This window comes from Anguilla rostrata, chromosome 5 (assembly GCF_018555375.3).
Source record: "Anguilla rostrata isolate EN2019 chromosome 5, ASM1855537v3, whole genome shotgun sequence".
Taxonomy (NCBI): Eukaryota; Metazoa; Chordata; class Actinopteri; order Anguilliformes; family Anguillidae; genus Anguilla; species Anguilla rostrata.
Genome location: NC_057937.1, coordinates 31170592 through 31194359, shown reverse-complemented (window position 1 = coordinate 31194359; position 23768 = coordinate 31170592). Strand labels below are relative to the sequence as shown.

Genomic DNA, 23768 nt, shown 5'->3' with positions numbered 1-23768 from the left:
ACTAGATAGCCGCAAAAACAGAATGGCTAGGTTAGTTTGCTAAGAGAAGGGCTCGACAATAAGGAATGCCGGCTGGCTAGGGCAGTTGATGAAACTGTCAGCTGTCCAATCGGGTCCGTACACTAAATAAGTCTTATCAGGCTTGAAGAGAAACAGGTGTTTTCACCATCATGGGAACAATGCTTCAGCTTTATCATTCTGTACCGATGGTTGCTTATCAATAACGAATGTTACAGCTTGATCCAAAGCATACCGCTGTCATCCGTGAAAGATGGTGGTGGGGCTGTTACAATTTTGGCATGTATGGCTACCACATGTACAGGCTCATTTGTTTTCAGTGATGATGTAACTGCTGATAGCAGCAGTGTACAGAAGTGTACAGAAACATCTGCTCAAGTTCAAGCAAATGCCTCCAAACTCATTGGATGGCTCTTCATCTTATATCATGATCCCAAACATACTGCTAAGGCAACAAAGGAGTTTTTCAAAGCCAAAAACGGGAAAATTCTCGATTGGTCAAGTTAGTCACCCGATCTGAATCCAATTGAACATGCATTTGATATGCTGAAGAGAAAATCTAAGGAAACCAGCCCCCAAAACAAGCAGGAGCTGAACATGGTGACAGAGGTGACAAGTGACAGAGCATCACCAGAGAAGATACTCAGCAGCTGGTGACGTCTGTAGATGATGTCTGTAGGATGTGCAACAACTTTCATTTACATAACATTAATTTGTCCCAAACATGATGGTGTCCTAAAATGCAGGGCTATGGATAAGAACTGCCCTTTAATAAAAGCTTAGAAGCTGTATCATAACCACATGTTAATTGTTTGATTACAAATAAAAAATCATGGTGTACAGAGCCAAATATGAAAAAGTGTCTTTGTCCCAAACATTTAGAATGGCAGCATAGGTGGAAATGCATTTTATACCTTCCATTGTGGATGAACAAGTCCTTGACCCTGTTCCCACTAAAAGCAGTACCAGGACATGAAGTGGGAAGGGCCAAAGTGCGATGAGACATTATGTCAAAGACAAAGTCTAATGTTTCCTGTACTAAACTGCAATGATGGTGTACTGAAATCAACTATGAAGGTCTTTGAAACCCAACTAACAATGATTGGGCTTTTGAGGAAATGCAGAGTGGTTTTCACATGTCAGTACTAATGCCACATATGCATTGCTTGCATAATTATTAGCAATCAATATCAACATAAACATGTACAATATCAATTGCACCATTATGTTTCTTAAATAGTACAGTATACACATTTCTATGATGGATAATTTATTGTGTGAATCATGCAATCTAATCAGTTTAGCATTTTAGGTAATTTATACATTTACTTCAGTGTTACACAGAAAACATGAAAGAGAAAATTTAAAGAGATCACAGCAATGGTTTAAATAACAGTCCAAATGAACAGACTGAACACAAAATACATCATTTAAAGTTTGGTCTTGTTACTCGAAATGGATAATGCATTGAGGACAGAAATACATACAATGTTTGAAAATTTCCCACAAAAACCAGTTATCAAAAAGAGATTATAAAAACAAAAGGTTGTACAACAAAAGAAAGCCCAACCTTTATTGCTCTTTTGTGTGACATTAGAAGAAAGCCCATCAGACTACCTGTTCTGTGAAGGCCATAACGATCATATGGATTTGCCAAGTCTCAAAAAAGCAATGCTTCTTAACATGTCAGTCCTAAATTCATCAAAAGAAAGACATTTTTAGTTCACTGCATTTTTTGTAAGAAAAAAGAAAAGAAAAAAAGAGGCTTCTTGCAAAAAAAAAAAAAAAAAACAACCCAAGTATACTTTTAAGTGAGCACTGTGAAAGATTTATGGGACATGTTAAATTTAGAACATTACTAAATGTTTTATGAACATGAGGGAAAAATCCAGACTGGCTTTTTTGAACTTGCCAGACATTAAAACACCTGCCTTTCAGAGTAAAAATAGATGTCCTGCATTGCTTAATTTTCTGTGCTCATTTCCGAGAAAGCTGAGGCGACACAATAGTCAGAATGAATGAAATCTACATAAAAAACTGTTGTTCATTCTAATGTGATATTTCTTGCATAGGATTGTTCAGTTAAGAGATTAATTTCTTTAATTAATAACAGCTCAACATTATATGTCAAAAAACATTCCAGGCAAGGACAAAAGTTTTTTTTTTTTTTTTTTTAAGTTCATTGTCTAGTTGTAAAAACATTTCAAAAGGCAGTACATATAATGCAATTATTTTTTTATATACAGTATCTAACAGAATTTCCACTTGACACATTTAGAAAGCTACACACACCAACACACTGGCTAGTCCGTCTGATCCCTTCCTAATAATTTCCTATTCTTTTACCCTAAAGAAAGATGGCTATAGCTTCCAGTCAGCATTTTCTCTCTCCCGCTAAAAACAACACAAAATGGGCCCAAAGGAAACGTGAAAACAGACTAAACATAGATTTTGAATGATTTGAGCTAGAGGTCTGTATCAGGCTAGAAATAAGGGCCAAGCCTGCCTACGTCTTTACAGCTCAAACCGAACCAGCCAGATAAGCTCTAACCAAATTCGAAGCCGGAACCCAATAGAGACCGATCGCTGAAATAAGCCAACAACTCCATACATCACAATCAAAAATAATGCAGTGTTTCCCACAGGAAAGCTGCTAACGAAGTTGTTTGCGATCGCGGATCAGAGATGGGGGACAGTAACACTTCCACCAGCTGTTAACTGTAACACTTCCACCAACTGTTAACAACAATTGACAACAATCGCGCAAATAAAAGCTTCTACCATTCTACAGTTTTTAACATTATGCTCAACTAACCTATTTAAAACTGCTGTACATGAGCTTTCACGCTTCTTATTTAAACATTTCTCCTTCTGTTAATGTGACATTATGTTTCTCACTTGCACCTCTGCAACAGAAGAAACTTTTTATTTTTTTCAGTATGTGTTTGCATGAAGTAGGTTCGCAAAATGGGAATCATTTTTAGTTTAATGTTTGAAATGACCAGAACAGGCTAGTCAGCTCTGTGCCATTCTTGTCAATTGTTGTTAACAGCTGGCTTACACAACTATTTGTAAAATTATGAGTTGACAGCATTTGGCCTGTACCTGACCTGATGTCACAGAGCTTGAAAAAAAAAGAAGAAGAAAAAAAAGACCAATACCCGAAAATCACAGAATACCTCCCGGCAAGGTTGGGTTCAGGTCAGGCTACAGACCTCTAATTTGAGCACTAACGACACAAGCTACAAGGTCATTCAAATTGTTTAATGCCACTCGGCACATGTAGCTAGCCATAAAACATCGGATGCCTCATAACATTTCTGAAGTAACCCGTTCTTCAAACCAGACTTGGAGGCAATTCCTTTATTCAAAAATGATGGATTAAAGATGGCACACTTATTTCAGTTCTCCTGTAAATAAATATAAATTTCAACAGTCATGATTTTATGGTTGTGATCATCATTTTATCTTGATCAATAGAGTCCTGTGCATTAATTGGTCAAAGGAAAAGCACACGCTTCTGATGTGTAAAGAGTGAGTAACAAATTAGACCAACGATACATAAATCCAAGCATGTACGTTCAGTTAACCGAGTGCATTACATTTAGTCATTTAACAGACACTCTTATCCAGAGCGAATTAAACAGATAGCATTTGTTACATACAGCCAGATATTTTACCGAACCAATTTATGTTAAGCATCTTGCTTAACCCTCCTGTTATGTTGCGGGTCAAATTAACCCTTTTTAAAGTTTGAAAATCTAGGAAAAATACTTAAAATTATTTTTTCAGTATGAAACTTCTTCTACTGGCCTTAATTAGTGTAATCAACATTTTAAATGAAAATGGTTCATTTCATGTATTTGCAAACCCCCCCTGTATGGGGATTGACCCGGGAACATTTTTGCTGTACCTAAAAAATGAACAGAACAGGAGGGTTAAGGTTATACCGGCAGCGCCTAGCCGGGAATCAAACCCAAACCTTTGAGTGGCAAGCCCAGTTCCCTAACCATCACTGCTCTCTCTTCCAATCAACCTGGGAAAACGCGCTCCACAACATTGTTCAAATCTTGAAGCAGGTACTATATATATATATATATATATATATATATAGCAGCACAAGCTTAATAAAGGGCTTTTGTTTTACAAAGTCTTATAAAACATCATTGATATCTTATCATTAGTGTTTTGATAATTGTCTTGGTTTTTTGTTTTTTGCAACAGAACAGCATCATTTTTTGTCAGATGCGGTTTAAAAAAACATGCAACCTGAACTTCATATCTGCACTAGTCCTCAGCCAAAAAAACTGTACTTTAACACCACATTTAAATACATGGACAGAACAAAATATATCATTTGATAAATAATCAGCCGTTTAACTTTAAATTACCAGATTACCAGGGTGACTATCTGGTAATTTAAATCAGATTCAATATCTCCAAACGGATATCTAGTTTTAGTTTAAACTTACAAAAGAAAACTGGTAAATGCTTTACACGCAATAGAAGCTGTGACTGGTTGACAGCAGGAACTCAGTAATATCTTGTAATTTTCATCTCGCAAAACTGTGCTGCATTTACGAGTTCTTCATTCTCTTTAAATGCAGATTTGTTGGGATGGCAGTTCATAACATGACATGAGTTTCACCAAGTCCCTCCTGCTTTTGCACTAGTTCCTAAACTCAGATGTTGATTACATTTATTTTTCCTACACCAATTCATTCCTCTCTTCCAGCAGATTCACTGGATTTACAATGCATGCAAACGCTCATAGTGTTTAATTAAACAAAGTGATGAAACCATCTTATAGGAATCGTACCGGTCTGAAATGTCAGTCCATTTTTCCATTGAACCTCTGCACAGTATTGCTGAAGCACAGTATAATTGCCAGTTCCTTCTCAGAAAAATGGCCCTGATAAAGCAGACGTTTTGTCCTACATCCTTAGTCGTTTGATCGAATCAATTAGCTAATAGCATCCATTTTGTGTGCTCCTTTTAGTGTCATTTTTTTAGAATTAAGAAACGCCTATAGTAGTGGATATGGAAATGAAGCACCAAAAACACAACAGATTATGCATTTATGTGGAAAATAAAATAGACCATGAAGACATTCTACAGCGTATGATTACAACAGAAACTGTACAGGCCTATCTCACCCTTCTCAACATGTATCCAGAAAGGGACAGTTGCAATCTCCAAGGTTAAAAAGCACAATAATCATAAAAAAGATTTGAAAAAACAGATAAAAATTCAGATCAATCTTCATTTCCCTAGTAACATTCAGTGAAATTCTGTTTGCTGCCAGGTGAACTATTCATATGCTCTGACTATTTTTATTTTTACTTAGGTTGTAAAAAGTGCTAAATCTGAGCTTCCTTTTTAGTTATTGTTGTTCGAATACATTCCAGAACAAAGTTAAATACATTGATTAAAAACCCCTTTTCCCCTTAGGTATCCAGCAAATGTGGTACTGAGCCTTAATTTAAAACTCATTCTGAAGATTCATATAATTCCAAGAAACAGTTATCAGCAAAATTCTCTTTAAATTCCCAAGTACATATTCCAAGGCAGAGGCATTGGCATCAATGCACATAATATGTGAAGGTAAGAGGGTACATTAGTGGGTACATTAGAAAAATTGTTAAGTGTTGCGACAGTTGAATAACATGCCAAAGTGTTGAAGAGGGGACAAAGAAGAGTGAAGTAGAGGCAGAGTGGGTGGAGGAACAGAGAGACAGCCTGAGGAGGAAGGCAAGGGGAAAAGGCGGGGGGGGGGAGGGGGGTGCGAGGAATCCGGCGACCGGGGCGAGGACGCTACTGGGGATAGCTATTCTGCTGTCGGCGTTTGGCGGACCTCATCTTCTCGAAGCGAGACTCCATCTCCTCCAGCACCTTGGGGGTGTACCTCACCACCAGCTTGACCGTGCCCTGCGCGGCCTTCAGGAGCTCCACAGCCTTCTCGTGATGCTCGCCTTCCACGCTCTGCAAAACAGACAAGCTTCCGCCATTAAGGCCAGACTTCGGCAGACACGGACCCCCTAGCACAGTCTATTTTCCCACGGATAGGAATGATAGATGCCTGACACACTCAATTTGTACTTAAATAGTAACTCATCAGTGGAAGAACTAGGCAATCTAATACAACTGTACAGTAAAAAAAGAAATATTGAATGAATTAAATAAATAGTTCAAACAGAACAAATATTCAACTTAATCATGTTGGAAAAAAGTCTGTTTTTAAAAAATAATCAGGTGATACAGGCAACACATGTTCAACCTCTGGAGGCATAATGTGACTATACAAAAGCTCCTTTTGATTTGCTTAAAGTGTATTTTATTGCTTTATACCATAAACCTCTGAACAGCCCATTACCAACCATTGTAAAGTTTATAGGTTGTCAGAAACCTCTGTAAATATGCACAATATCCTAACAATGTTTCTTGTGGAATCAGCAGGTAGTAGTGGGAGGCTGCCACAGCCATTTGGGGAGGGGGGGGGGGGGGTTATTTAAGAGAAAGGGTTCATTAAAGCATACCTGTACTGTAGAGCAATGAAGGCCAACACTGGATGCTCACTGCTGTGATTGTCGGCTGTAATGTTATACTGTCAGCTGTAATTTCACTGTCTGAGCAGGTTGGTGGTGTGCATTAAAAACCACCTTAAAAATGATCAAATTTGGGGAAAGAAAATCCTACCTGCCCAGCCCTCTGTTGTTGAGGTGTTGTGTGTCCTCAAGACTCACTTGGAGTAAAAGTAAAAAATAAAAAAGTAAAAACCAGGCATGCCATGCTTGATAAGCGGCCTAGTCTGTCTATCGTTCTCAGTTTTCAGGTTTTTTATTATTGACATTACCGTGTGAATTGTGTTTAAGGATGTCTTGCTTGAGGGGCACAACATATCAATTTAAATCATGAATAATGGTAAAGTTTTCTTCACACTGCGTAAGTATAACTCATAGTTGAATTAGACTGCAGCAACCTACGCCTAGCATATTGATCATCTAAAAGACCCGCAGGAAAAATTGTGCACACTCAGTTCATGTTTCATTTTTGGCTGTCAGTACCCTGAGCAAGTTCAATTTCTGATGTCGATCTCTGAGTTTATGCTTCTTCCATAGCCTACAACATTCAATATTTTTATACAGCTTGTATTTATGCATTTTGTATACCCCATTTACAGGAGAGCTGATTTCCCAGAATACTTACCAGTAAAATTATCTTTCAAACACCACCCCCTCAAGTGGGATTTGATGAGAACGAAGTATTTCACTCCCTGTATTTCAAACAGTCAATTTTCAGGAATATATGGAGCCCTTACGTGCAGCAATACATTATACCCATCAGCCTTTGGCAGTGTTATTGGTGGAAATTATTCTGAAGATGAATGGTCCCTCAGAATGTGCGGGTCACCTGTAGGCTGTATGTGTATGAAGGCAGTTCGGTGAGACTCCGTGTGGACTCACCACTCCGTTGACGGACAGTAGCTGGTCCCCCCTCTTCAAGCCACCATGCCGATCCGCAATCCCGCCAGGTATTATGCGGGAAATGTAGATGGGGGAGTTCTGCTCCTTCCCCCCCATGATGTTGAAGCCCAGGCCCTCCTCGGTCTTGGGAAGTTCCACGACCCGGGGGTGGGAGTGCCCCTCGCTCGCTGCGAACGCTGCCACTGTGGCCTGGAGGGGCATTACATTTAAGCGTATTGTTCTGATGGGCATTTCAAATAAAAGTAGATATACAATTCCATTTCAGATGTCATACATTCTTGCATAATCACAGCTTACAGAATAGCTAAGTAGGAAAGGTTGTCTACAGTCCAGCAATACAACCTGCAGTCTTCAAGTGCCTTTAAACGCTGCAGATCTAATCATATTGTATTCGATTTCTTGGTGGAAACTTGTGGTTCTTGCCACTGTTAAAAGATGCCTGACCTCAGTTGCTCTCGCAAAACGCAGCTCTACTGCAAGCTGCAGTGCAGCCCTTGTAAAACACAAGATTGCTTTTAAGCACAGCGAGACTTTGAAGAGGCATCAGGGAAAAACGGGGAAACATTCGGCAGATGGCAAGTATGGCAAAATGAAATCAACATGCGGCAATAACAAGCGCATCCCTAAAAGAGTTCAAATGCAAGCAAAATAAAATAGTCTGCATTTGCATCACATAACAAAGCCATAGCAGGGAATAGAAACCTGTACCAGCCACTGAACTGCAGAGAAGGCATCCAAGTTTCCCAAAAGGCTTATACATCTGAGAATTAATTTATTACACATCACTCTCAAATGTGGGTGGAGCTATTCTAAAGATTCATGCTGTTTATATGTATACAGATAGGACCAACCAAGACAAATCCAACTGGACAAATGTATTCCATTCTATTTTGTAGGATTCAGTATCCATTAAGACAAACACTGCTTCAGAAAATGTGGCACTGTGCTTTGAGTCTGTTGTACACACCTTTGCCTTGTAATATTATTATGATTATCTTTATCAGAGGTGGGTTGAGTGCTCAAAAAAAAAACTGTTGTTACTTCAATGAAAAGGTACTGAAGTTAAAAATAGCCCTCTTAAAGATTACAAAAATTACCTTGACAAAAAATGCCAGTGTAATTCGTGTTGCATGTAAACTAGGCGTAATTATATTTGGAACCATTTAACTGCCTAATGAAATATATTGCACATGTATTCTACATGTATATTTCATGCTTTCTAGACAAAGCTACATTGACTGCATTGCAAAGCAATTCCCATCACCAAATTACCTAGCACTAAACCCAGCAGCAAGCAATAGCAGTTGCAATACAACCAGGGCCAATGTAAAGTTGGCTATTGCTGCCATTGATAAGGGAGTTGCCTTAGTAAAGTTGTACAGCTATTCAAAAATGTTAAGTCTTACTCTGAGCACAATGAACCTAGCTAGAATTAGATGAATATAACTAGTTAGATTCTCCTTTCTGTTGCTTTTGCACCTTGTAAAGATGAACTCCATATGCTGGTTGAAGTATTTACTACCATACTATTATGATTGGGAAACAAGAAATGAGGAGAACTTGTAATTACTGCAACAATGAAACACTTTCAAAAGCAGACAAAGCACAAAATATATATTTTTTACATGAACAGAAGGTCCATTGACTGAAACTGTCATTATGCAAGTGACTATTTTTTTTTTGATACAACGTTATGACACGCTGGCTTATTTTGTGTCCTTTCAATAATATTTACAGTTGAAGTGTACAGTGCCTTTTTGTTGAACATACACTTCTCATGTACTAAAACATTGATGACACTGTCAAGCTGACATACGTTCTTTGCTATAACAGATAAGGTGCTGCTGACTGTACAAAAAGGCTGTTTCATCATTGTTTTTATTGCACTGTTCTGTATTGAATTTTATGCTGTGCACTGAAATGTCTTGGACTGGGATCCTTGCAAAAGATATTTTCCATCTCATTGGGACTCACCTGGATAATGGATAAATAAACTGAACATTTACATACTGTTGACCATGCTTTAAAAGCAGCAGTTCATGAGTTCAGTGGTATGAAGTGGCAAATTTCCACTGTGTGGACAATAAAGTTTCGTAAAGCTGGCGGAGCTTGGCAGTGCCACAGGGTCATGTGGAGCAAGCAGCACGGAATCTCTATGCCTTCATATGTTCCCTCAAAGCTTCAGGTTTTTAGCTGACGCTGCAGAGCCAGCCCACTGGGGCCAGGCAAACGGGTCCATCAGTCTTCCCTCCCAGGACAACCCCCCTCCTTCACTGTGATGTGTCTGTAGTCACAGAAACCCAATCCACAAGGCTCTGGGCCAAACTGCAGGAAAAAGGTTTGGGGGGGCTACAGTTCATAAAGGTGAGATGTGCCGTCACACTGACATGAGGACACAGACTGCCAACTGCCCACCAAACCCCCAGCCACGGGTAACAGATGCTCTCAGTGATGAAACAGATGGAAAAGGGAGAGTTTCCAACTGCCGTGAAGGTGCACAAAAAAAATAAGAGATGCACGAAACAAGAGCCGGACAAGAGGTCCAACAGTTGTGAAAATCTGAACTGGTTTATTTGCATCTTCCATGGTCATGACTTAAATAAAACAAAAATGTACAAGCTTAAATTATTGAACACTCAAAATCTGTGGGAAATAGTTTACTTTCTTACACAGTGGTGGTGAGGAGAGACCTAATGAACAACTTATTATGGACACTAATCTCTTCATAATTCAAATTTAGTGGCAGCTTTGTACACTTGGATAGGATAGCTGGCTAGCCATTTGTTTATATCAAGTTATTTTGTATTATTTCAGTGTTGTATACATATTTGTAAGGACGAGACTGCATAGGGTATGTGTTCAGTGGAATTTACAGTGCTTGAGGGGGAACTATTGTTTGGTACTGACAAGTTCAACTGGTTAATTTCCTGTGGGCTCTGGGTGAATGAACATAAGTATATTTGGAGAGCTTGTCAAACGAAGTGGATTGTCCTTTCTCCCTTTTATTTATTATTTGTGCTTCACCGGTCCTGTGGCTCAGATCTTTGCTTGATGAGCATTTCATATCCTGCACTCAGAGTGCATACATCATGTCCCACCGCCGTGTCTAGCTACCGCTCTTGTGCTCAATTGTCCCAGTTTTTAGTTCCCGCTTTGTTTTGCTGACATAACAAAAACCGCAAGGCACTTTAATAAATATTTGACAGATTTAGTGAGGCAAATTATTCATCCTGTGAGTTTATGTCCAGTATAAGGATGGTAAAATGTGCCCCCCTTAATCATTGCATTTTAATAGGTTCAACTCCAAAGTGGAAAACTTTCGTGTGAGATCCAACACCCTCTATTTTGTGTATTTGGAGTTATTAGCACTCTCACTGGCAAGAGAGCCTAATTGGTCTTTGATTGATTGATTGATTTCATTAATTTAATTCAGGCAATGGTAAAAACAATTTTGTCATATCATATTTTTGATATTGTTAAAACATATTTTGAGTTCAAAATCACTTCTGGTTTATTCTTGACATGAAAATGAGCAGGCTGACTGCAGCTAATTAATTGAATGGTTTATCCTTGACATGAAAATGTGTAAGTTGACTGTGGCAAATCAATTGAATTGTATTGCTTATTCTTGACACGAAAATGTGTAGGTTGTCAATGAACTGCCCATGTATGGCCAATAAACTGCATTAGAGAATGAGCTAGAAACTTGATTGGAAATCATCACTAGATGGTTTGAACTTGCAGACAACTAGCCAATCAAGAACCATTTAAGTTTGGTATGAATTGACTGGCTTTGTGTTTCTGATGTGTTTCCGAAACTGATCTGTGAAGCTGTTGAAAACGAATTTACCATTAAAATCTTTTTTTTGGGTTACAAATAATGGTGATGGCACCTGTTCTACACTGTCTTTTTCACCACTTTCCATTAAAGTAATTCACTCATGCTTCAGAAAAATAGATGCCTAATTTAATTTAGGATGAGAGTAGACTTAGGATCCCCCCTCTAAAGGTGGGTCTAGCTTACCTGTTTTTATTGAGTACCTATAGTAAAATAACTAATCTATTCTAAAAGTTCCATCGCATACAGTTAACCAGCTTCCAGTATGGGTGCTTTCACTTATTTTTTTGAAGAGGAAACATGCGTTTTCAATGCTGCATTCCAGTAGACAGCCTGTTGCCATAGTACCGTCTTTGGCATGCCCCTTCATTTCGAGCAAATTCATCAAACTCAGAAGCTTTGGCTTCAATTGTACACACAGGAACTTCAACGTTACAAAATCACAGTTGAGTATCCGGTGAGTCTAAAGAATGTGTGGATACATTGGGCCTTGCATGGTGAGGCACATTTGACATTGCATTCTCCCCACCCAATGCTGGGCTAGAATGCCATGCATGCTACATGAGAAAATGGCAATGGAAAGCAAGTGGAAAAAAATAAAAAAATTAAAAAATTAAAAAGTATTTACCTTAGCAGTAGCATTGGCTCTGACCTCCGGGCTGCTATTAATGTCCACCGTCTCATACACATGTTCGTACACCTGGAACAATAAGATTACTGATTACTGCTACTAAAATTATAGTAGTAGCAACAAACTCCTATTAATCTGTTGTAACATAATGAGAATTAGAACTGGAGAAACAAAGTGCAACATTTGTATGGAGAATTTCACTTATTAAACAAGGAAGTGCTTTAAATGGTAAATGGACTGCATTTATATAGCGCTTTTATCCAAAGCGCTTTACAATTGATGCCTCTCATTCGCCAGAGCAGTTAGGGGTTAGGTGTCTTGCTCAAGGACACTTCGACATGCCCAGGGCGGGGTTTGAACCGGCAACCCTCCGACTGCCAGACAATCGGTCTTACCTCCTGAGTTATGTCGACCCTTTAAACTAAACCTCTAACATTTAGGCATTACTGGCCTAGCTAGCTTCAGCTGGTTTGGCAGCATGTTGTGGTGCATCTCGCCCATCACAACCCAGGGCTGAGGGCAGGGCTGCTGACACAAATAATGAAACCAGAGAAGGACCATTAAATTGGATGCACTGACACAACCCAATTACACAGTGGAAGAGCTTGCTAGCCTCAACTAGGCTGCAATTGTTAAATGTTCCAGTACTACACTGTTGGTTCTCAAGGTCATCACAGTGTTTGTGTGCATACCTGCCACCTGACTGAATACTTCAGACTTCAGGTAGACAATTAACTGAGTGTAAGAGCACAGGGAAATTTTTGTTTTGCAACTCTGTAAGCTTGCATACATGGCATGACTCATCTCTTGAATCTGCAGATTTGTATCGGGGAAGTTATGAAATAATTCAGTAAATGTTTCTTATTGGACAAATAGAAATGCATATGATTATAACAGAATCAGTTTGAGAAATTTCAATGATTTGATCAGGGTTCACAATCTCCACTTTGACTCTATAAACATACTGTAGTTACAATAAATTAAATGCAAGCACAGTTGTACAGTAAATGACAAAAAGAGAGCTCCATCTCACTGAGAAATACATAATTCCTCAAGTCTTTAATTTATTACCGGATAGACATCCCATATTTGGACTGTCAACGTGAACACCTCAACTCATACGGTTACGCCAAACTAAGAAAATGCATTTAGTTGTTTAAAAGTTTATCGCGATAATCAAAAGAATTAATGAGTTAACGATGACAGCCCTAAATAAAATCCTTGCTCGAGTTGCCTCCTCCTGAAATATGGCTTGAATAGCATTGGTTACAAATAGTAAGGTGGTTGTCTTTCTCTGTCTCCTTCTAATGTGCCCATATAGCCACTGTTTTCTTGGCTTGAGAGTACAGAATATGTGCAGCACCATGTAGGATATGTCACGGATACACTGTTTTGTAATAGACTGTGGTTCCATTCAAGTTTGAACATGTACGGAATTAACGATGCAACAAACTGATGGATATATATTAAATGACAGGCCACTGCCAAAGGTGAATATAATCTCATTTGCCGATGCACCTATTGCAGTCAACAGCACACATATTGACAATTCTGTCAACTAATCAATCGGTGCAACCCTAGTTAGCACAATTGAAAAATAAACCTGAAACTGAAGGAGCCAAGCACAAATTACCTCACAGAGGCAACTGGATTGTGTTTATCTTCTAACCCTAACAAGCTGTTCACCTTCTCTTCCCACCAGAACACATCCCCGTCCTCACCTCCATCTACCCTCTCTGCAGAGTACTTTCGCTGTCTATTCTGAAGCGATGGTTACAAGCAACTGCAAATCCCTCAAGACGACCGAATCTCTTCCACAGTTACCTTACTGAGCACTCCCTTTCACCTCTCCCCCCACCCTCATTAAAGATGAAGACATATCTCAACAAATATCTCTCCCACCAGCTGATCCCCACATTTCTCCTCCAGTCCATCACTCCTGACATCCTTTCATTTATTTCCTCTCTGGTTAACTCCTCCCTGTCCACTGGCTATCTTCCCTTATCCTTCTAGTAGGCCTGTTTCACCCCCTTCCTGAAGAAATCCCTTTGCCATCTCCACTTACCAACCAGTCCCTGCCATTTCTTTTTGTAAGGATATTGCAGTCCTTATGTATTTTGTTTTACCCAACTCATACAGGGTGAAAGCAGAGGGGGCTACAAATAGATCAAGAGATCACAGTACAGACAGTGCCATGTTGGGGAATCGAACCGGACTGAAGTAAGGGATTCATACATGGATCGAGAGCTGGTCGCCTCATGGACAGCACTACATCTCACTTTCTGTACCCATTTCTGGCCAAGACACTTTAGCCTGCTCTCTCCCAGCAGAGAACCAGTTTCTCTGTCTCTACCAGGCAGGACTCAGTGCTGGCTGCTTCACACAAACAGCACCCCTCACCGTCAGTGCAGTCTGCCTTCCCATACTTCTGATTCTCCTTGACCTCTCCATGCATTTGACACTGTTCACCATGGTATATTCCGTTGTTGCCTGTATGCAGAGGGTGTCTGCGGCACGGCCTTTGCCTGTATTGTGTCTTACCACGCCGAATGTTCCTTTATAGGTTGCTTGGGGTCAACACTCTGTAGTCCCCTAACAGGTATGCCACACGGCTTTGTTGTTCATTTAAGGTAGTTTAAGGGTCAAAGGGGTAGTTGCGTTCTTGTTCGTATAACTTTCAACAGGGTAGCTGATAAGTGGTCAATCTGCACATCCTCTCCATTGGGGCTACACTTACCCCCTCAAGGGAATTGTTGCACTTTGACCAATGATATCTACGCATGTCTCTGCACTGAAAGCAGTTAAATGCGAGAATGCAGAATATTTGAATTAACACTTTCATAAAGCATAACGTTTAAATTAAGTTGTAAACTTAAGTGTTTAATACAACATTTTAATATTTAAGATGTCAATGGCAAATTGGAAAATACTATGTCAATGAGTTGTAAGATTTTGACGGAATAATTTACTTTAATATGTATTTGAATTCTAGTGTGAATCCTTGTCTATATCACCCGCAGTTATTTCTGTGAATGGGAATACAAATTTGTAAAAATCCAACTAGTGGTTTTTCCAGAACTGTATGAAAGTGGTTGCATAATAACAGTACCTATGCCCAAGATTCTTGTCCTTGTCAATTGTTGCCATCAGATGTTTGATGGCTCCTGCTAACATCTGTGACAACAGGCGCTCATCAAAGACTCAAGCCTCACAATGTAGAACAAAAACGGACACAACGGTAACTGTGTTTTGTTTTATTAATGCAATTAGAGCAAGCTCTATTTCTAACGACGTTCAATTAAATAAAAAGCCAAAAAGCAAGCTCTTTCTTTCCATGTTAGATGAAATTAAGTAATTGAAATGCACCAGCCTATCAATGTATTTCACTCATAGGCTGTCCATAGCATCCAGCAAATACAATTCCATTTTTTTGTAGCCAACATTTTGCATGCAGTGCCTTCATCACCCGAGGGCACTGCTTGCCAAAACTGGAATTGGAGCATAGAGTGTGCGACTTTCTTTTTCTTTCTGTTAGTTATTCTAAACATCTTAAACATCTCGTTTTAAACACCAGTAGACTAGACGAGTGTTTTTATAAATAAACACTGGTCCCTATATAAAAAAGTAGGCCTAGATTAAGTTCTTTTTTTTTTTCTCTGCAGGTTTGGAGCAGGCGTGATATCAATATAAAACAGTTGTGTAGGCGGGAGTGGTTGGAATGTCCACAGTTGTGGGCAGGAACAGAACAGGTGTCGCAGGAGCGGGCAGGAGTGGTCAGAAATGTTGCGGTTGCGGACGGGAGTGGGATTGAAAAAAACAGTCTCGCGCAGACCTCTAGACTGTGTAACGCTATTTATCTCCACTTGAAATTATAACATCTAAAAATTCTTCCTCATTCATTCCTGTTACTGTCATCAATTCCCAATTAATAGTGGAGTAATGAAGTCACCTATAACAATATTCTCACCTAACAATATAAAAATATTCTCACTAATGTCTGAAGCGGGCGGCTGGTAACACACTCCTATATCAAGTTTCTTCACATGTTTCTCCATGAGCTTAATCCAGATACCCTCATTAGGTATGAGTTGGTCAATTTCTGGAATTTCCTGCACATTATGATTTTCTTTTACATAGAGAGCTACACCCCACCCTCTATATTATATATAGCCCCATCCCCTTCCCCAAGCCATGTCTCTGTGATCCCAACCATGTCATAGCCCCTACCAATCATAACAGCATCAAGTGGTGTAGCTTTTGTATCAAATTCTGTTCTTCCAGCAAGATTTCTTCTGCCTCTAAGGGAACTTACTGTTCATAGTTGCAACTTATCTAGCTTGGTAATTCACCTGCATTTATTTAAATCTTTAAAAGTTTCATAGTAAATAGGAGAACTTCCTTGCAATCAAGGAAGGTTTAATAGGCGACATTTCCAAAAGTGGCACTTAGCAATAAACTGAACACGGTTATCAACTAATTTGTGTCAACTTGTTGCATGGATTTGAGCAGACAACCTCAGAAAATCTAATCACCTCTAGCCGATTGTGAAAACTTCTCCGACTTATTACAGACTCCAACCGTATTTATTGTCTGACTGGTAAATGTCAGAAATACTGGCACTCATACCATAATCATAGGTCATACCAATGCTTACAGAGTTGCAGAAATATCTACCCTGGTAAGTGGAACATGTTTGTACTGTAACACTCCTCACCTCTCGCACAGCATTGCAGAATTCACTCTGGAGGACCCTCTGCAGTGCCTGGAGTTTCTGGGGTGGAACCTCACCAGTCCTCTGTAACTTGTCTAACAGCTCGATGGCCCGAGAGATGTCTGCAGAAATGGTATGAAAGCAGGAGTCAACAACATCAATTTAGCTACAAATCAGTACTTTGTTTAACAAATAATACACTTCAGGGAAACACACTGTCTATTTAATGCATAATAGAGTAATATATTGTTGGTTTGGTGACATATTTGAATATAAATCTATTATGGAAAATTGTGGAGCAGAATTATATGCACAGTTAAATGAGACAGGACAGAAAGGCATGTTCTGTTCTGTTCCCTCATTCCAAGTTTAGGAACGGGGAAACAGAACACTGCACTAGGCAGTCCTTGACATTATACAAGACCTTTTGAACAAGATGAGAGGAGGTTCTAAAACAAGTGAGGGTTGACTCTGGAGGAAATGTTTGTTTCAATATAAAAACTTTGATCTGGTGTTTTTTTCTTTAACTTGGCAGAACAGCACACTGATTGAGCTGCCCATTTTTTTGACCAATCAGAACTCTTTGTTAGCACCCATCATTCCATTAGCACCCATCGTGCCACTGTGATGACACTAAGCAAATTTTTAGAACTCCCTGGATCAGACCTGAGGAAGTAGCAATGTATGGCGACTTGAAACATTATGGTTATATTTACATCGCAGGTCTTGATGCCCAGTCCCAATTTTTTTTACCTATATCTGATTTTTTTGACCAGCTGTTTACATCTACTTTTTAAGGTGACGCATATCCAATACCTGTGCTCACACGGTTGACACTAGAAACAACCCACATTAGCATGAAAGGGTTTGGTTACCGATACGAAAGTAAACAACCGTGCTGCCACGACCATTCAAACTGTTGCTTTTCGAAGCGTCTTAGGTCCGCAACAAACATCCTCGGTATTTTGGCATATACCGACTCTTCACACCACATATAAGTAAAAAGACATGAACTTGGTTTTCGCCACTAGTCCCCCGTTTAACTTATTTTAACATTTGTTAAATGGACAACCTACATGACAATGGTGGCATGCCTTTGACATAGTTGTCACATCAGGGCTTGACATTAGCACCCGCCACCTGCCAAATGAGAGTAGAATTTGACACTGGCGTGTAACTCAGTCAGTCTCTGGCAGGTCACTTTGGCAGGTGACCTTTTAGTACACTAAATGGCAAAACGTACATGGAGATGCCATCTAATTAGTGGGTTTGGCTACTTCAGCCACACCCATTGCTAACAGGTGCATAAAATCCAGCATACAGCCATGCAATCTCCCAAGACAAACATTGGCAGTAGAATGGGTCGTACTGAAGAGCTGTGGCACTCAAAGTGGCACTGTCATAGGATGCCACCCTTCCAACAAGTCAGTTGGTAAAATGTATGCCCTGCTAGAGCTGCCGCGGTCAAATATAAGTGCTGTTATTGTGAAGTGGAAACATTTAGGAGCAACAACAGCTCAGCTTTGAAGTGGTAGACTACATAATCTCACGGACCGAGACCGCCAAGTGCTTAAGTGCGTAGCATGTAAAAATCATCAGTCCTCACTCACTGCCGAACTCCAGACTGCCTCTGGAAGCAACATCAGCCCAAGAACTGTTTAAAGCACACCACCATTGGAGCAGTGGAAACACGTACTCTGGAGTGATGAGTCAAGCTTGACTATCTAGCAGTCTGACGGATCTGGGTTTGGTGAATGCCAGGAGAATGCTACCTGCCTGAATGCATAGTGCCAACAGTTAAGTTGGGTGGAGGAGGAATAATGGTCTGGGCTGGACCCCTTAGCTCCAGTGAAGGGAAATCTTAATGTTACAGCACATAATGACATTCTAGAGAATTATGTATTCCCAAATTGGTGGCAACAGTTTGGGGGAGGCCCTTTCCTGTTTCAGTATGACAGGACCTCGTGCACAAAGAAAGGTCAATAAAGAAACTGTTTGCAGAGTCTGATGTGGAAGAACTTGACAAGCCTGCAAAGACCTCTGACCTCAACCCCACTGAACACCTCTGGGATAAATTAGAACGACGACTGCGAGACAAAAATACAAATAATATTGGTACTATTTTTCTATGTACGATAGGGAAAAAACTACAAGTGTATGTGCACTGGATGTGAGCTGTGGTGATTTCTATGAAAGGCAGACTAACTAAAAAGCTTGCACAACCCTAAATTACAGTTTACAGGTTTAGCTAGCTAATGACTTAGTCAGCTTTGAATTATTTCTTATACCTAAAAAATAAGCATGAATATTATGAAGCATTCAATGTCAACTTATATGCAGTTTCTTCTCTATAACATTAATTAGGGATGGGTATTGCTTAGATTGCTGGGAACATGATTTCACAGAAATGACTGTATATTCTTAAACATATAGGTCTACAGATTAAATATATATCCCCTTTCCAAGGTTTTTCCTGCACTGAAAAGTCTTAGACAGCAAGTCATTTAAAAGAGAAATCACACACCAAAAAAATAAATAACTGTAAAAAAATAAAAACATGTAAAACAATTAGAAATAGTCAAATAGACAGTTAATTTGCTTAATTGCACAAAATAACGAGACAATGTGCCGTGTGCCATTCAGGCGTCCGCTATGGATGTGATTTTTGGCAGAAACCGGCTACCTTCATAAATTCTGTCAGTTGTGTCTTTATACGGCTACTGTCGGGTTGTTTATGCCATCTGCTAACTTTCAACGTATACTTAGATCATTATGTGTTGTCATTGAATATAATTACAAGAAAATATCATAAATATGCGCTAAAGGTTAATGCAAATATTTGAATATGTGTGGAAATTCTATGCAAATACACAAATTATGCAATAATCTGTGATGCAATTAAGTGGATTCTTCTAATTAAGCCACACTGTTTTTGCATATCTGTGCAGAATTTAACAGAGAAATAAAATTCTGAAAGGCTTTAATGTTGTTTAAGGAACAAGTAACACCAAAAAGGATGCTGCAAGCCTTCTTTGAGTGAATGCATAAAAGTAATTTAAATACAGTAAGCATGGATTCATCAAGTTTAAAGGTTAATTAATATTGTACCCTAAGTTTTCAGCCAGAAAAGGTCTTGCCTTTGATTTGGTAACAATTTTTTATTTTTGGAATAACCATCTATGCAAATGATTTGGTAGCGAACTGACAGCGTATGGCAATGCATGGGGATATATTATGGGGAGAACTGCTGCCAAATGTCCCATCTGCGTCCTTGCTTGCTTCCCACTGCTCTTCCCCAAATGCCCGTTTTTGCTCTTGTCTCCTGCTCTCCCTGGTGGGGCGCCTGGCCCGAGCATGCTGCAATGCTGAGACGCTAGAACAGTTGGCCCCGCCTCTGTTCTGGCCCACATACCGCCCCAGACCTGCCACCCCCAGCACCTGCACTCAACCAGTCCCGCACCCCATCATCACTCAACACTCTACCAAATTATTCAGAACGGATTGTTAACTGCCTGATCTGACCTGTTGTGCATTATGAACTCACTCTCCAAGCAGGACAGAGGGAGTTTTCCCTTGCCACTGATGCCCTAGGTGTCTTTTTGTCGGGAGTTAAGCTGGGATATACTGTACAATGTATTGTGACAGATGTTTTTGAAATGTGCTATACAACTGAACTTTATTTTATTTTAATTTAACTATGAAACTGCAAGCATTTCTATTTGTTTTTGGTTGACTCCTGGGCCTAGCCTACTTATCAGTAAAAATCGTGAAATCATTTTTGGAAAGTTCTTCTCCCTTTGCTTTCTAGCAATATACTGTAATAGAAATATACATCACAAGGGTGGAGTTGGAATAAACATGAATGGAAAGTGGGAGGGTGCTAGGACACCATTCAAGTTCACTACTATTTCACTATAGCTGACTGAAGAGGTGAGCGGTAAACTGGAGATGATCATTTCAAAATTGCTGTACAGTTACAGAAAATTAACTATGGAAATGCCATAGGCCTCAGAAGTCTAATGTATCACAGAGCAAAACCTTCACAAATATATGGATTTCCAGAACAAAGGACACTGAATTCCGATCCCACTTTCCAACCAATCTAATTACTTGTTCTAACTACAACCCAACACTGCTGCAAATGTTATTTATGTCACAGCTTGCCTGGCAGCCTTTCAGGCTGGTCAAAGCTACGTTGCCAGCAAAGAAATCTAAAACAAGTACTCAAATAACTTAAGAACAGCAACATTAAAAAGATCTACAGTGAAATATACAACAGTACAAAGTAAAAAAACGAAAAATATAGCCTATTACACTAACGGGTAACAGCAAATGGCTTATGCTGGGTCGCTAACGACTTAGCCATTAACAATTAGTTTTTTTTTTTAATTACACAATTTTTTAGATGATAAAAATGGGTGAAAAACATTCTTTTTCATATAAAAACATCCAAATGTCAAATTATTTTGAAGGAATTGGGAATTTGCCATTCATTTCTCCCATAGACAGTTTTAATTTGATATATAACATAACCTACATATGAAAGGTTATTGTAGCTAGTGGCGATTTTAGCATGGCATTTCTGTTGGGGCAGTTTTGTATGACGTCACCATCACAAAAAATAAATGCAATGGCACAGCGGTTGCTTCATAATTTCAAACTGCTTTCCTAACGGCTATTTTGCGTCCTGCGACTTAGGTTACAACAGTGAATATGTACGGATTCCTAGACATGCTGATACTAGCGACCACGTACATCAACCGGTTAACGGTTACATTAATTATTTTTTCACCACCTCAGGTGGCTCACCCGTTGCTAGGCAAAATTCATAGGGGCAGAAACGTTTCTGCCCCTCCACCCAACATAATTTGCAGGAGGTTTTCCCTGCTTACGCAGATCACGCTTACGTTGTTCCCCTAGCAACGATGGGGCAGAGTGCTCCGCTGCCCCACAGCAGAGAGATAGGACAGGGAGTGCAGTCTGCAGCGCGAGCACACGCACACACAAAGGAAATTACTCCAAAACACCACTATAAGGATTGTGAGTCAACTTTATAATACGTATACATGCCAATTTCACCACTGAATCACTATTTTGTATTAAATATAAAATACATTATGCCACAACATTCAGATGTTACAAGAATCTTAAACCACAGCGCCACCTTTGGTGGGGCACTGCCCCACATGCCACTAATGTAAAACGCCCCTGATTGTAGCTATTCAATGTCATCCATCCATCCAATATCTATACCTGCTTATCCTGGGCCAGGTCGGAGGGAGTGCTGCAGCCTATCGAAACGTGCATTGAGGTAGGAAAGCACCCTGGACATGCCACCGATCTATCACAGGGCACACACACCATTCACTCACACACTCATACCTATGGGCAATTTAGAGTCCACAATTAGCCTACCTGCATATCTTTGGACTGTGGGAGGAAACTGGAGTACCTGGAGGAAACCCACGCGGATACGTGGGTTTCCTCCGTGCAAACTCCACACAGAAAGGCCCAGGCTGGACTCGAACCCAAGACCTTCTTGCTGAGGTAACCCACTGCACCACAGTGCTGCCCCTCCTATGTCATCATAATTTTAAATACATAAATACAAAATTAAATTCCAAATTCCAGGTTAATTTGATTAAACGTATTATAATTCATACTCATACAATATTACAGTACAGTGTAAGATAATTGCCAACTTCATAGTAAACACATGAAATTCCAAAACCGACAACTTGTTATTGTTGCTGGACTCAAGCCCAAGATGGTTACTGATATGTAACTAGATGGTTGCTGACTGGCTATTTAGCTATTTGACTATCTTCAAAACAAGCCAAATAGCAAGCTTGTGGCAAAGTTTTTTTTTTTTTTTAATTATATGAAAAACATTAAAATAAATGTAAATCTCTATGAAAGAGTGGTTACTATGATGGCATTCTTTGATTATTGAACACCACACATCTCACTGACTGGTTGAGTTACTCTTCCCCTGATTGACTGTGGATAACTTAATTTTGATTGATGCAGACACGTGTGCCTATCCCCCCTATCGTACACGTAAAAACAGTGCCAAAATAATTCGTTTTTTTTAGTGTCCACTGCTTAAGCTTTATAGTTTGTAATGTGTAGTTTGAGACTTGTAAAACAGATTTGTAAGATTAGTTTTGCTATGCTTAAAACACGGTTTGTGTCCACTTTGAGATTTGTATTGTGAGACGTATAGTTGGAGATCTGTTGAACGGGATTTGTAGTTTTGCAATGCGTTAAACACGTGTGAATTGTGTTTTGCGGTTCACAAAACACGCATCAGTTGTAAAACACGTAAATAATATTGACATTAAATTCGCCCCATAAGACACGCACAAAAGAATCGTCTTGGCAACGTAACGTTAACTTGTAGCAAGTTAATCCGTATCTGATCTGGTTGAGATCAGTGTAACTATCAACGTAAAATACCCACGCTTCATTTGCCGGCAATTGTTCAAACTCTTCACACTACTGACACATTTCTAGTCTTTTAAAGAGTAACATAGACCACTCTGCGTAAACTCACCTTAACTAGATAGACTAACGTTTACTAACATGCTAGCTAGCCGACACTAAACATCTCGTACCACGAATAAACTGGAGCAGACTACAAAGGATGTCACGAATGTATTTTTTTAAATCACGAAACGGTAACCGAAATTATAAACTTGACCGTAATTAGGCAATACACTTGACCATAGATGTGGCCAACGTTAGTGTTCAACACTGACTTGGCACAGGCAGATATTCAGCAACAAAAAATGGTTAGACCAAAAAATAGGAAGAGATTATTGTTTTTCCACGGCAATGTTAATTTGTTTCTATTCTTATGTTTTACCTCTTTCCAGTCTGACAGGTTCAGCCAACGAAGCCATTTTCACCGTAATGTCCACTGTCTCCGCCTGGGGAAGACTCAAAACAGAAGTGTTTTTCTACAGCAATCCACCCTGTCTCCAACCAAAAATAGGCTATTTTGTTTCTATGGCGTACTCCCCTGGGAAAGGCTCTAACCAGAAATCTTTTTCTAGTGAAATCCACCCTGTCTCCAACCAAAGA

At 39.5% G+C, this 23768-nt stretch overlaps 1 protein-coding gene across 1 annotated transcript; it reads right to left on the bottom strand.

The window, feature by feature from the left end:
• Nucleotides 1-1442: 1442 nt before the first annotated feature.
• Nucleotides 1443-23760, bottom strand: lin7c (lin-7 homolog C (C. elegans)). The gene is made up of 5 exons (XM_064335785.1): nucleotides 23551-23760; nucleotides 16686-16804; nucleotides 11969-12040; nucleotides 7482-7691; nucleotides 1443-6000 (listed from the first exon to the last, which is right to left on the bottom strand). The coding sequence occupies exons 1-5, from the start codon at nucleotides 23585-23587 to the stop codon at nucleotides 5833-5835; spliced, it is 606 nt and encodes a 201-aa protein (XP_064191855.1). The 5' UTR covers nucleotides 23588-23760; the 3' UTR covers nucleotides 1443-5832.
• Nucleotides 23761-23768: the final 8 nt, after the last annotated feature.